This window comes from Furipterus horrens, unplaced genomic scaffold, assembly GCF_987537825.1.
Source record: "Furipterus horrens unplaced genomic scaffold, mFurHor1.1.pri manual_scaffold_10, whole genome shotgun sequence".
In the NCBI taxonomy this organism is placed as follows: domain Eukaryota; kingdom Metazoa; phylum Chordata; class Mammalia; order Chiroptera; family Furipteridae; genus Furipterus; species Furipterus horrens.
The window spans coordinates 56994148-57007739 of record NW_028327180.1 but is presented as its reverse complement, the minus strand read 5'-3'; the positions used below and the strand labels follow the sequence as shown (position 1 = coordinate 57007739).

General features: G+C 40.5%; 1 protein-coding gene across 1 annotated transcript in view; it reads left to right on the top strand.

Annotated features, from left to right (window-relative positions):
- The window catches only part of NLRP3 (NLR family pyrin domain containing 3), a 42408-nt gene that overhangs the window by 14813 nt on the left and 14003 nt on the right, over positions 1-13592 (top strand). The window contains exon 7 of the mRNA XM_090290350.1: positions 546-716. Coding sequence (XP_090146476.1) covers positions 546-716 — 171 coding nt within the window. The remainder of the gene's footprint in view (positions 1-545; positions 717-13592) is intronic.

The following is a 13592-nucleotide window of genomic DNA, read 5'->3' as shown; positions in this document are numbered from 1 at the left end:
AATTCTCACATGTGCTGCAACATGGGAGAACCTTGAGGACATTATACTAAGTAAAATAAGCCAGACACAAAAGGACAAATTCTGTATGATCCACTTCCATGAATGAGGTCCCTAGAATGGTCAAAGTCATAGAGACAGAAAGTAGACGGGTGGGTGCCAGGGATTGGGGGAGGGGAATTGGGAATTCTTGTTTAATAGGGACACAGTTTCAGTTTGGGAAAATGGGGTCTGGAGATGGGAAGTGAGGATGGTTGCACAACATGAACAGGCTTAATGCTACTGAACTAGAAACTTAAGAATGGTTACAATGGTAAATTGTATGTTGTGCATATTTAACACAATAATAAATGTAGGGAGCTGGGAAGATGATGGAGAAGCCTTCATGGACTCAGAAGGTGTTTACTTGGTCCCAAGCAGAAAAGGAAATCAAAAGCTAATATAGACCACATGTGGCTTGGACTAGAGATGGTGATAGGATGCAGTGCTTTCAGGTTCACAGCAGAGCAGGTGACAGGTGTGTTGACATTCTGCCATCTCTGTGGAAGGTTGATCAACTGCTGTTTCACATCGGCCTGCTGTGTGGATCTTGCATCCGTCCTGAGCACCAACCAGTCCCTGACCAGACTTTATGTGGGGGATAACGCCCTGGGAGACTCAGGAGTTAGAATTTTATGTGAAAAAGCAAAGCATCCACAATGTAAGCTGCAGAAACTGGGGTAAGTGTCCATGGTGTCTAAGCTGAAAAGCAACTGGGGGTAACCCAGATGGAGTTGAGGGTAGAGAACAAAGGAGACAATTTCTGAGGGGGTTTGAAGATATTACCTACTGATGTTAAGATATTTATGATTATGGAGTTGGAGACTCTCAGAGTCAAAAGAAATCAGAGAGATTGTGCCTCCAAGTTCTCCACTTCTGAAATATTCATGGGGATAGTCACCTGTTTTATGTATGAATACTTCCAAGCAAATTGGTCATTGCTGTACAATGTGGCCACTGCACTACAATGTGTCCACTGCTGCACAATGTGGCCACTGATGCATAATGTGGCCACTGCAGAACAAGGTAGCCATTGCTGTACAACATGGCCACTACAGTACAGCGTGGACACTGAAGTACAATGTGGCCACTGCAGTACAATGTGACCACTGCTGCATAATGTGGCCACTGCTGCACAACATGGCCACTGCAGTAGAAGAGAGTTCTTATCCTGACAGGGCACCATCGTTGGTTTTTGTGCATTGGTTTTGCTCCTGAGAGCTCTGCTGAGGGGTGCTGATCTCAATTCCCAGGGCTACAGATCCACACTTGTCCTAATCAAGCCCAGGAGGAGGGCCAGGGCCAAGGGAAGCCATGCCATTACTCTGGCATCGGAGACTCCTGTAATTTAGCTTAGTCTCTGTCCCTGTATAGTCCATGATGGGTGCTGTGCTTTAGCCCGTGCAGCTGCAGAAGAGACTGGGGCCTTTGTCAGGCTACCCTGCATTTCCCTGGGCTTGGGAGAGAGCAGGCTTTCTCTTCAACTGCCCACTCTCTTTCCTGGCTTTTCCCAGACTTGTGTCCTGCTCTTATCCAATCCTATCCAATCTTTCCCCCAGATTTTCTCAGGGGTGTCTCCTACCCTTTATGGTCACTATCTTGGCTCCTACTGTGAATGCCTCAAAGTAGGAGGACCTCCCCCTGCATCTTCTCCCTTCCTCTGCCTATCAGGGGAACTGGCCACTTGTCCCTGAGGTGAATGTAAAGCTGATCTTTCCTGACCACTCGGAAGTTCATCCATTTGGTGAAGCAATTCCAGCTATTCCCTGGGTTGTCTGTGAAACTGTAGTTTCTCAACTTAATCAGTCTCAGCCAGTGTTCTCCTGCTCTGTTAATACCTTATTGGCTGCCTGCACTAAATTATCCTTTTATAATGAACTGGTGATCTAGTAAGTAACATGTTTCTCTAAGTTCTGTGGCCAGTCTAGCAAATTAATCAAACCTGAGGAGAAGTTGTGGGATGCTCTGATTCACAGCCAGTTGGTCAGAAGCTGATGATGCAGCTGGCATTGGCAGGGAGTGAGGTGGCCATGCAGTCTGGCAGCCTGTGGAATCTGATGCTGTCTCTGGGCAGGTAGTGTCAGAATTGAGTTGAATTATTGGACACCCTGTTTATATCTGAGAACTGTTTGTTGATGTGGGTACCCCTCCCCCATGTTAGAAACTAGGTCTCAGAACACCTAAAAGAAGAGATTCTTCTGTCATCTTAAAAAACTGACTCCTTTTATCACTGTGTGATGTCCATCCTTATCCCTGATAACTTTTGTTGCTGTGAAAGCTGCACTGCCTGAAATTAATATAGCTATCCCTGCTTTGTTTTTAAAATTCTTCAAGCTTTATTGAGGTGTGATTGACTGATAAAAATTATATACATTTAGAAAGAGGAAAAGAGTGCGAGGGAGTGAGGGAGGGAGGAAAATAAACAAAAATAATTATATACATTTAATAAGTATAACATGATGTTTTGTTAAAGTGTGTGTATACGTTGTGAATTAATTTCCACAAACAGTTCATCACCTCATATCCTTACCTTTTTCTTCGTGGTAACAACACTTGAGCTCTACTTTCTTAGCAAATACCAGGCACACAAGTCTCCAGAACTCACTCATGTTCTAACGGAGAGCTTGTGCCCTTTGACCAACATCTATCTTCCTTTCCCCCACCCACCCACCCAGCCTCCATAATCACCACTCAACTCCATTACTATGAGTCTGACTTCTCTTTTTAGATTCCACATATACATGCAATCATGCAATATTGTCTTATTTTGTTTGGCTTACCTCATTTAGCATAATACCCTTTGGGTTCATCTATGTTGTTACAAATGGCAGGATTTCCTTTTTAAAGGCTGAATAATATTCCGCTGTGTGTGTTAGCGTGGTATATTTTTCTCCATTCCTTTATTTTTATTTATTTTTATCTCTTTACTTTTAATCTATTTGTGTTTTTACATTTAAAGTGGGTTTCTTATAGATAATATAGAGTTGGGTCTTGTTTTCTGTTCACGCTACAATATCTGTCTTTTAATTGGTTTATTTACACTACTGATACTCAAAGTAATTATTGATATATGGATTTATATCTATTTTATTTATTCCTGTTTTCTATTTGTTTTCCTTGTTCTTTGCTCTTATTTTTGTCTTAATCTTTTTATTTTGTTTTGTAGTTTTAATTAAGCATTTATATGATTTTATTATCTTTTATTAGCATATGTTATACTTTTTTTTTTAGTGGTTACTATAGAATTTTTAATATACATTTACAACTAATTCAAATAATCTTATACTGCTTCACAGGTAGTGTGGATACCTTGTAATAACAAAATAGTCCTAATTCCTCTTTCCCATTAACTTGTATCACTGCTGTGATTAATTTCACTTCTACATGAGTGTATATATATACATCAATATAAATAATTGAATGCATTTTTTCTATTATTTTGAACATGATGCTATATGATCAATTAAGAATAAGAAAAATAAAAGTTTTTATTTTACCTTCTCTTTATTTGTTTCTAATGCTTTCTTTCTTTATGTGCATTTAACCTATATTATTTTACTTCTCTGTAAAGAACTTTAAAAATACCTCTTGCAAGGTGGGTTTATCAGTAACAGTTTTGTTCACTTTTTTTGGCTGAGAAAGTCTATGTTTCTTTTTCATTTTTGATGGATAATTTCATAGGGTACAGATTCTTAGGGTTTTTCTCTCTCTTAACACTAAATATTTTACTTCATTCTCTTCTTGTTCACATGATTTCTAAGGAGAAGTCACATGTAATTCTTATAGTTGCTCTTTAATAGACAAGGATTATTTTTCTCCTCCGGCTCCTGTGAGGATTTTTCTTATATATTTGATTTTTTTGTATTTAAAAAATGGCATGTCTAGCTGTAGGTTTTTCTTTGCTTGTTTGCATTTTATGCTGGTCGGTGTTCTCTAAGCTTTCTAGATATGTGGTTTGGGGTTTAACATTAATTTGGGGGAAATTCTTGGTCATTACTGTTTCACATGTCTTCTCTGGTTCTTTCTGTCTTTTTTCTTCTTCTGGAATTCCCATTATGTGTATGTTACTCTCATACATTGACTTTTATTGTTGTTTCACATTTCTTGAATATTCTGTTCTTTATTTTTTCAGTGTTTTTATTTTCCTGTTAACTTTTTCAGTTTTGAAAGTTTGTCCTGAAATCCTAAAGCATAGAGACTTTTTTCTCAGTCATTTGCAGTCTCCTGTTAATCCCATCGGAGGCGTTCTTTATTTCTGTTACAATGATTTTTATCTCTAATATTTCTTTTTGGTTCTTTCATAGAATTTCCTTCTCTCTACTGACATTGTCCATGTGCACTTTCAGGTTGTCTACTTTATTCATTAGGACGCTTAAGTGTATTAATCATAGTTGTTTTAAATTTCTGGTCTGATCATTTTAATGTTCCTGTAATATGTGAGTCTGGTTCTGATGTTTTTTCTGTCTCTTCAAACTCTGATTTTTGCCTTTTACTATATCTGGTAATTTTTTCTTGATAGCCAGCCATGCTGCAAGGGGTGAAGGGGGACTTCTGTAAATAGGCCTTTAGTTACATAATGAGGGGAAAGCATTCTGTCACCCCAGTGATTAGGTTTCAGTCTTTGGTACCCCTGTGCCTCTGGACTAGGGCCTCTCTGTATTTGCTTCCAACCCCCTTAGGTAAAACCACATGGCCAGGGGGGCTCCCACTGAGGACACCCCTTACCGCAGGCCAGCTAGGCTCTGCTGATGTCCCAGCAGGTCAGGCTTTGGGTGACCAGTTTCTCCCATGAATGCAACCTGTTAAGAAGAACAGAGTTCTTTTCCTTCCTCCTGCTAAAAGCACCAAGGGATTTTTAGTGAGGACCTGATTGAGCTATTGGAGGGAAAACTCAGGAAAGTAGAGGACCCTGTGATGCGCCCCTGGCATTTTATTTCTCTGCCTGTTCACACTGAGCCCATGGTCCCTATGCAAGCGCCATCCCCACAGAGGCTTCCAATCCAAGAAATGTGGTTCTCTGTCTCTCCACTTTTGGGGCAGTGGTTTGCCCTGTGGACTCACATCTCTTACAGATTGAAGAAGAGTTGCAGATTTGTCTGTTTTTTTCAGCTTTTAACTTGTTAGCATGGAGTGGCTAATGTCTAGGCTTCCAGTGTGTGGACTGGAAACTGGAAGCCCTGCTGTGAGTTTTTATTAGAAAAGTAAGACTTATATCCACAAAGCAAGGAGTGGCTGTGTCTTCTCAGCCCACTTCTGAGAGAACCATTTACAACAGGCTGAGCAAACTTCCAGACAGAAACATTTCAATATCCATCTGTCTGTCCACCCACCCAACCACCTCAATACATTCTACATGTTGGTTTTCTAGGGCTGCTGTAGCAAAGTACCACAGAGTGGCTTAAACAACAGGCGCTATTTCTATTTTAGTTTCATTGAGATATAATTGGCATACAGTGCTGTGAGGTTTAGGGTATGTGGCAGCATGGCATGACATACCTATATTTTGAAATGATTACCACAGTGAGTTTGGTTAACATCCATCACCTCATATAGGCATGAAAAGCTGTTGTTTTTATTTCATGAGAACTGTTAGGATTTACTCACCTAACTTGCAAACACACTTTACACAGCAGTGTAACTACAGTCGTCATGTTGCATGCCACATCCCTAGGACTTACTTATCTTATAACCAGAAATTTGTGCTGTATACCTTTGACAACCTTCATTCCATTTCCCCACCCCAGCTCCAGCTCCACCTCTTTCAATCACAAATCAGATCTCTTTTTTTTCTATGAGTTTGGTTTAAGGATTTTTTAATCTCACGTATAAGTGAGATCATATGGTATTTGTATTTCTCTGGTGACTTATTTCACTCAACATAGTGCCGTCAAGTTTTATCCATGTTGTTGCCTACGGAAGGGTTCTCTTTTTTCTTTTTTAATGCCTGAATAGTGTTCCACTGTGTGTGTGTGTGTGTATCACACATATTTTTAAAAATATTTTATTTATTTATTTTTTGGAGAGAGGGGAAAGCAGGGAGAAAAACTCCGATGTGTGAGAGAAACATTGTCTGGTTCCCTCTCACATGCCCCCAGCGGGGGACCTGGCCCGCAACCCAGGCATGTGCCTTGACCAGGAATTGAACTGGTGACCTTTTGGTTCACAGGCCAGTGCTCAATCCACTGAGCCACACCCTCCAGGGCTATCACGCATATTTTTTTTTTATTGATAAGTCCCTTCATTATCAATTTATCCCCTTTTCTTGTATTCTGATTGTCAACATTTGAAAATTATCATGTGATCATACTTTTTCTACCAAATGACTTATGAAGACAGAAATAATAACTCCTTTAGAATGCTATACTTATATAGCTCTGAATAAAATATATAGACAAAAAGCATACACCTTGATTAAGAAATCCAGGTCATGGTGTTTTTCAGTTTGGACTCTTGGAATAGTTTTGAGCTACAGAAATAAATAATGTTGGACATAAATGTATGTTGTGATACATAAATTATTTTAACTTTTTAATTAAAGACTCACCATATTCCATCCCACTCTTTTTTTAAATTGAATTTATTGGTGTGGCATTGGTTAATAAAACCATGGTTTCAAGTGTACAACTCAATAAAACATCATCTGCACACTGCATTGTGCATTCATCACCCAAAGTACAGTCTCTTTTTCCATCCCCATTTATTCCCCCTTTGCCCACCTCCACCTCCCCAGACCTCCTTTCCTTCTGACAATCACCATACTGCTTGCTGTCTGTGTCTATGGATTATACATATACATAAACATAAGACCTGTTCTAGGTTTTATTGGCCAAAGATCGTCGTCGTCGGCAGCCGTCCGTCTCGAGAGACAATGGTGTAGCTTCTTAAGAGTCTATCTGCACCACCGAGAATGGTTGTGCAGTCCAACTCGGGAGTGACACGGTATCTGTCTCCTCCCGTGTTGAATCGACATCTTGCGATGACGCTGGAGTGTCCTCTCCAGTGAAGCTGAAGCTACAGAGCCTGGGCAGGGTGATATGGAGCGTCTGCTGTTGCCCATGCAGCAGACCCCCCCTCTCTTCGCAGCTGAAGGATCCAAGGGAAAGACGGAGTCAATACAGCTTGGCTTCAGGTGCGCTGCAGGAGTTGCCGGTGTTGACTACAACGTCAAACCGCCTTAGGGACTCCGGCTCCGGATTTTCTGTCGGGGTTTACTCCCTTAGCCTTTCCCCTGAAGAGGTATGCCGCAAGGCAGCGGAGGTTTTTTGGAATCAGAGTTTTCCTTCTCTGTGGCCAAAGATAGATACAGAGTATTCCACAACAGAACAGACCAAAACACACTTTTATAAAATCAGAACACAAGCAGCTGAGGTTTCCTTTTCCCAGGTTTAAAACTTCCATAACTGTTTGACTTTCCACAGAGCTTTTACAACATTTGCAAAATTTCTAAATACCTTTTATTTCTTTAGATTTAACCATAACATGCTTCCAATCCTTGTTCTTTTCCGCACGGTGAAGGACTATACTCAAACTCAGTATCTGGCAGCTAAAAGTTCCTAGATTTGCAGAGATATCCTGCAGGTTTCTGAAGCTTCTGCTTCTCCTCCTCTCTTCTAGCATACACTTTCTGAGCTCTCCTGAGGAGTTTTTCAATTGTTCTATCTGGCCCATTCATCTACTTTCCGCAATTTCTTACAAATATCTGGCCAGCTTTTGTTACAAAGGTGACTTTTAAGAGTTCCTGTCCTAGAATGCCCTTCCCCACTCGCACCCTGCTCTTTCAGGGCAGGGGCTAGAGAGAAAGGCTGAGATGACAGGCTGCAGCCAAAAAACGGCTGGAGTTTAGAAGTGTCGCTTTTTGTTTCTTTGCATTGGAGAGGCAGGTACCCTGCTGTTTTTTGCATGGGTTTGTCGTCGTCGGCAGCCGTCCATCTCGAGAGACGATGGTGTAGCTTCTTAAGAGTCTATCTGCACCGCCGAGAATGGCTGTGCAGTCCAACTCGGGAGTGACACGGTATCTGTCTCCTCCCGTGCTGAATCGACATCTTGTGATGACGCTGGAGTGTCCTCTCCAGTGAAGCTGAAGCTACAGAGCCTGGGCAGGGTGATATGGAGGGCCAGCTGTTGCCCATGCAGCAGACCCCCCCTCTCTTCGCAGCTGAAGGGTCCAAGGGAAAGACGGAGTCAATACAGCTTGGCTTCAGGTGCGCCGCAGGAGTTGCTGGTGTTGACTACAATGTCAAACCGCCTTAGGGACTCCGGCTCCGGATTTTCTGTCGGGGTTTACTCCCTTAGCCTTTCCCCTGAAGAGGTATGCCGCAAGGCAGCGGAGGTTTTTTGGAGTCAGAGTTTTCCTTCTCTGATGTGCCCTGACTGGAAGATTGAACCAGCGACACTTAGCTCGCAGGCCGACGCTCAATCCACTGAGCCAAACCAGCCAAGGGCCTACATGGGTTTGAATAGCAGGTTAATTACCCTATTGTTCCTAGGTTTTAGTAGTTTCTAGGTTTAGAATTTAGTCACTGTTTTAAAGACTTCTGTGCTTACTTTTCCTTATTATTTCTTTTTTACTTTCAATTTTTTCCTCCATGTCACACATGGATGTGGCATGTCTTTTTTCTTTATTCCATAATTTATTGCTTTCTCATTCCTTTCTTTTACCTTCTTTAATTCACACAGACTATTTACGACTTACATGCTTAGATGTTTTATAATATATGTAATTTTACAATATAATATTCTAAAATAATCATTAGAATTATAAATAATTAGAACTTTGTAGACTTTGGGAGATTATTGTAAAATTTCCTTATTTGACAAAGCTCTCCAAGTATTTAAAATGTATTAAGCCTGACTGGTCTAGAATCTTCTTTTTGGTAAGAAGAAAATAATAAATCCTTAAGATATTTCAAAGGCCCTTGAAATATCTCAAGGCCATAAGAAAGTCTTCTAAATTTTAAATTTTGGAAATTTTGTCAACTAAGCAATATATATTATGAAATGGTATTTGACTATTTATTTAAAGTGATAATAAAAGGTATATAACATTAATATGGGCTGACAAAAATCCAGTTCTTAGCATTGAGAGACATAAATTTTTGAACATTAGTTGATTATTTGAGTAATATACCACAATATATAATTATTTTACTAAACAGAACCTTAGTTTTTAGGCAATTATAGGAAAAACATTTTTAAAGTATATTTTATTGATTATATTGTTACAGTAGTTTCAATTTTTTTCCCCTTTGCCCCCCTCTGCCGAGCACACCCTCTCCCCTAGGAAAAACTTTTGACAGCTTTTTTGTCAAGGGGTAGGCGGACCTATGTCAGCCAGAAGAAGCGGCAAGAGCCATTGTGACTTTCCAGGATCCCAGGGGGAGGGGCCTGTGGAGCCTATCGCTTGGTAGGGATTGCAAATTTCTGCATGTCCCCTTCTCCCGCGCCCTCTCCCACTTTCACCGTGGCTGCGGACTTCTAAGCCTGTTTGATTTTCCTTACTTTCCCTTTGTTTTTCTGAGACCACAGTGCTCTGAGCCACAACAGTATGCAGGGGGCAAAGAGCTGTATGAACTAAGCTCCAAATAAGTAAATTCTAATGACCTGTGGAGGTTCTATTTTCCTGGAGTCATTTTAACTCCTGACTAATTTTCTTCCAAACTTCTAAATCTAAAGATTTCTTATCTGGGAACCAAGGACAGTATTGCTTCACTGTCTGTAATAAATTGATTAAATGCTGTTCTTTTATCCGACAGCCTGATCCTTTTATCAGCTGCAGAAGCAGCCTAAAGTAAATTTCCTGTTCTTTAGATAGTCCCAAGCCCATTTTCTTGGTCTGGATTTTTTAGTTTTGGCTTTGCCCTTCAACTCTCCCTCCTTTAAAAAGGACTGGTGTATGAAAGTTTTTCTTAAATCTAAAGCTAGGGATTAATTGGTCTAGTCACTAGTGGGTTGAAATGTGCTGCTTGTGAGGAGGGCTCCCTAAGCTGTTACCCTTTGGTCATCCCTACCTCTCTTACGTGCCTCGGTTTATCTCCCAGTTGTCTAAAACAGCTGGGAGGGCTCGGAGTGCTGGGTGACGAACCCTTATACTGCATGTCCCCGGGTGAGCCGGAAATTATATTACAGTGGTTGAAATTTCCTATGAGGCCCCTACATGTCTCAAGGATTGACCCCAGACACCTCTGCTAAGTCCCAACTTACATAGGGGCACCTGAGAATTTTGGCCAGAGGGTGGAAATGCCTCCTATCTTCAGAGGTTGGTCATCACCAGAGCCCTCATATAAATGCTGTTCTTCCCTTAAGACTTCTCTTTCTCTTACATAACCCTATTCAGGGGTGGGGGGGCATGCCACAAGATTGAGCAGTGAGTGCTTGTAACTGTGTTCCTGTTGTTGCACGGACTTTGTCTTGCAGCTGGCGGGAGCCTAGTGCTCTAACCCGGCCCACGGACCAGCTTGTCCTTCCACAGTTGTCTTCCAGCAGTGAGTGCCCTATCGGCTTTTAACTGCTCAACCCGTACCCACAAGGTGTGGCGATTTACATGAGAGGAGTTAAAACCAGTCCTTATCCAATAAAAGGGAGAACATGAAAAGTGAAACTGAAAACATGCCGCGAGAGGTGGGCTCTTAAGAAAACCTCCCTTCCTTTATCTTAGTCACACCAATGGTATAACCAAAAAGAGCTTGGTGCCACTGTTCCTTACAGTGGGATGAGGAGTGCCAGAATCCCTGTGCAATTTGGTGTGCTGTCCGCGATCACAGCTTGTAGCCCCACAGCCGATTCAGGTGTTAATCTTCTTCAGGGTTTCTGTCTGGGCGCCAGGTGTAGGGGCACACCCCGGCTTGGTGGAAACTCTGTTCTGCAGAGGTGTCGGGGTCACAGATGAGGAGAAATGAATTAACCTGGACACTGATTTCTGTCTGGGAGGAAGAAAGGTGGCAATTCTCTCTAAAAGAGAAAAGCCTCGGACTCCCTTTCCTTGTGCCTTTTATTGAGAAGGGTATGTATAGGGGTATACAGTCAGGATACATAAATCACCAGTTAACCTCAAATGCTTCGGTTACTTAACTTCTAGGCATTATGGATAACAACGAAAGGAGCACAGAGATCATTTTAGGTCAAGGTCCGCTGGACACTTGGGTGCCAAAAGATCACCAGGTGCAGATTTTCATACATATTTCTGGCCTTTGATTTTGGACATTTTGTTTATGTTAAGGATGAGTAGATAGAGCAGAGCAAGTTTCAAAGCATAATATACATTCTTTAAGCCTGATTTCCCATGGGAACACTCAGTGCAGCTATTGGGTCATGCCTGCCTCCAACTTTCCCGGTTTTCTGGTTGAGACTTACAGGCTTCTTGCAAGGCCTAACTCACTGTGAGGCTACAGTTCCCGATACCACACAAAGCAGTCCCCTATAGGTCTATTTGTAATTTTTTGAGGAAATTCCATACTGTTTCCCACAGTGGCTGCACCAATCTGCATTTCCACCAACACTGCACAGGAGTTTCCTTTTCTCTACATCTTCATCAGCACTTGTTATATCTTCTCTTTTTGATGGCAGGTCATTTTAATAAGTATGAGGTGATATGTTGCTGTGATTTTGATTTGCACTTCTCTAATGATTAGTGATATTGAGTACTTTTGATGTACCTGCTGGCTATTTGAATATCTTCTTTGGAAAAATGTTTATTCAGGTCCTTTGCCCATTTTAAAAATGAACTATCTGTTTCTTTTTGCTATTGAGTTGTATGAGTTCTTCATGTATTTTGGATATGAATTCCTTACCTGATACATGGTTTATAAATATTTATTTCCCACTCCAGAAGTTGTCTTTTCATGCTCTTTGTGGTTTCTCTGCTGTGCAGCAGCTTTTTAGTTTGATGCAGTTCACTTTTGTTGCTAAGACTCAGGTCAAGGAGTTTTTTTTTTCTTTCTATTCTTTTCATAGGGGTTTTATGGTTTCAAGTCTTACTTTTAAGGCTAATCCATTTTAAGTTAATATTTGTAAGTGGTGTAAAATTAGGGTCTAGTTTCATTCTTTCTACATGTGAATATCAAGTTTTTCCAGCACCATTTCTTAAACAGACTGTCTTTTCTCCATCGTATAATCTTGACTCCCTTGTCAAACATTTCTTGACCACATATACATATGTTTATTTCTGGGCTCTTGATATGTTCTTTTGGCCTGTGTAACTGTTTTTATGCCTGTGTCATATTGTTTTGATGACTATAGCTTTATAATATAGTTTGCAATCAAAAAGTATGATGCCTCCAGCTTTGTTATTCTTTCTCAGGATTACTTTGGCTATTTAGTCTTTGTGGTTCCATAAGAATTTTAAGATTTTTTTCTCAATTTCTGTAAAAACTGCCATTGCAGTCTTGACAGGAATTGCATTGAATCTGTAGATGGCTTCAGGTGGTACCATCATTTAAACAATATTAATTCTTCTAATTTAGGAACAAGGGATATCTTTTTATTTCTTCTGTCTCCTTCATTTTCTTTTATCAATATCTTGTAGTTTTTAGTGTAGAGATCTTTCACCTCCTTGGTTAAATTTACTCCTAAGTATTTTATAATTTTTGATGCTATTGTACATGGGATAGTTTTAAAATTTATTTTATTTTTAGGTAATTTATTATTAGTATATAGAAATGTTACTGACTTTCATATGTTGGTTTTGAATTCCGCATTTACTGAATTCATTAAGTCTAACAGTTATTTGATTGAGTCTTTAGGATTTTCTCTCTATAAAATTATGTCACCTGCTGTCAGGAAAAAGGGGGTGGGGACTGGGCATGGTAGGTGAAGGGATTAAGCAAAGAAAAAAAAAACTCATGAACATAAACAACAGTATGGTGATTGCCAGAGGGAAGGGAATTGGGGAGAGGTGGAAGAAGGTTAAGGGGAGATAAATGGTGATGGAATGAGACTCAAATAAAGATGATGTATTATATAATTGTATACCTGAAACTTATATAATTTTATTAACCAATGTTACTCCATTAAAGTCAATTAAAAATACAATATCGTGTAATCTGTAAATAGAAATAATTTTACTTCTTTCTCTCCCAATCCTAGTGCCTTTTAGTATCTTTTCTTGTCTGATTGCTCTGCCTAGGATTTCCAGTACTATGTGTGTGGTGGGGAGGGGAACCAAAAAATACTGGAATTATCTTCTCGAGGGCGGGCCCCTTGTAGTCCAGGCTTCCCCTGTAAAGGGTTAACTCCTAAAACTTCTGCCTGAAGGCTTGCAGGCGAACCTTCCAGGCCCAGGTGTCCTGTGACTCAGCCGAGAGGTCTTGCAAGGCAGATCTTGTTTATGGCAGCTGAGGTCTCAGGGTCCTGAGGAGCAAAGAAGTCGGAGAGCCGTGTCTCCTTTCCCATAGCGATAACGTCTTATGTGAAACATACCCTTTAGATTTATAGCCTTGTTTTGTAGCCATAACAGAAACAACAGATGTGTTTTGAATACTCTTTGTTGTCATAATATCTTAACATTTGACCTATATACTCTTATGTTTGTTCTCACATTCTTGAGAAAATGTATACTGAAT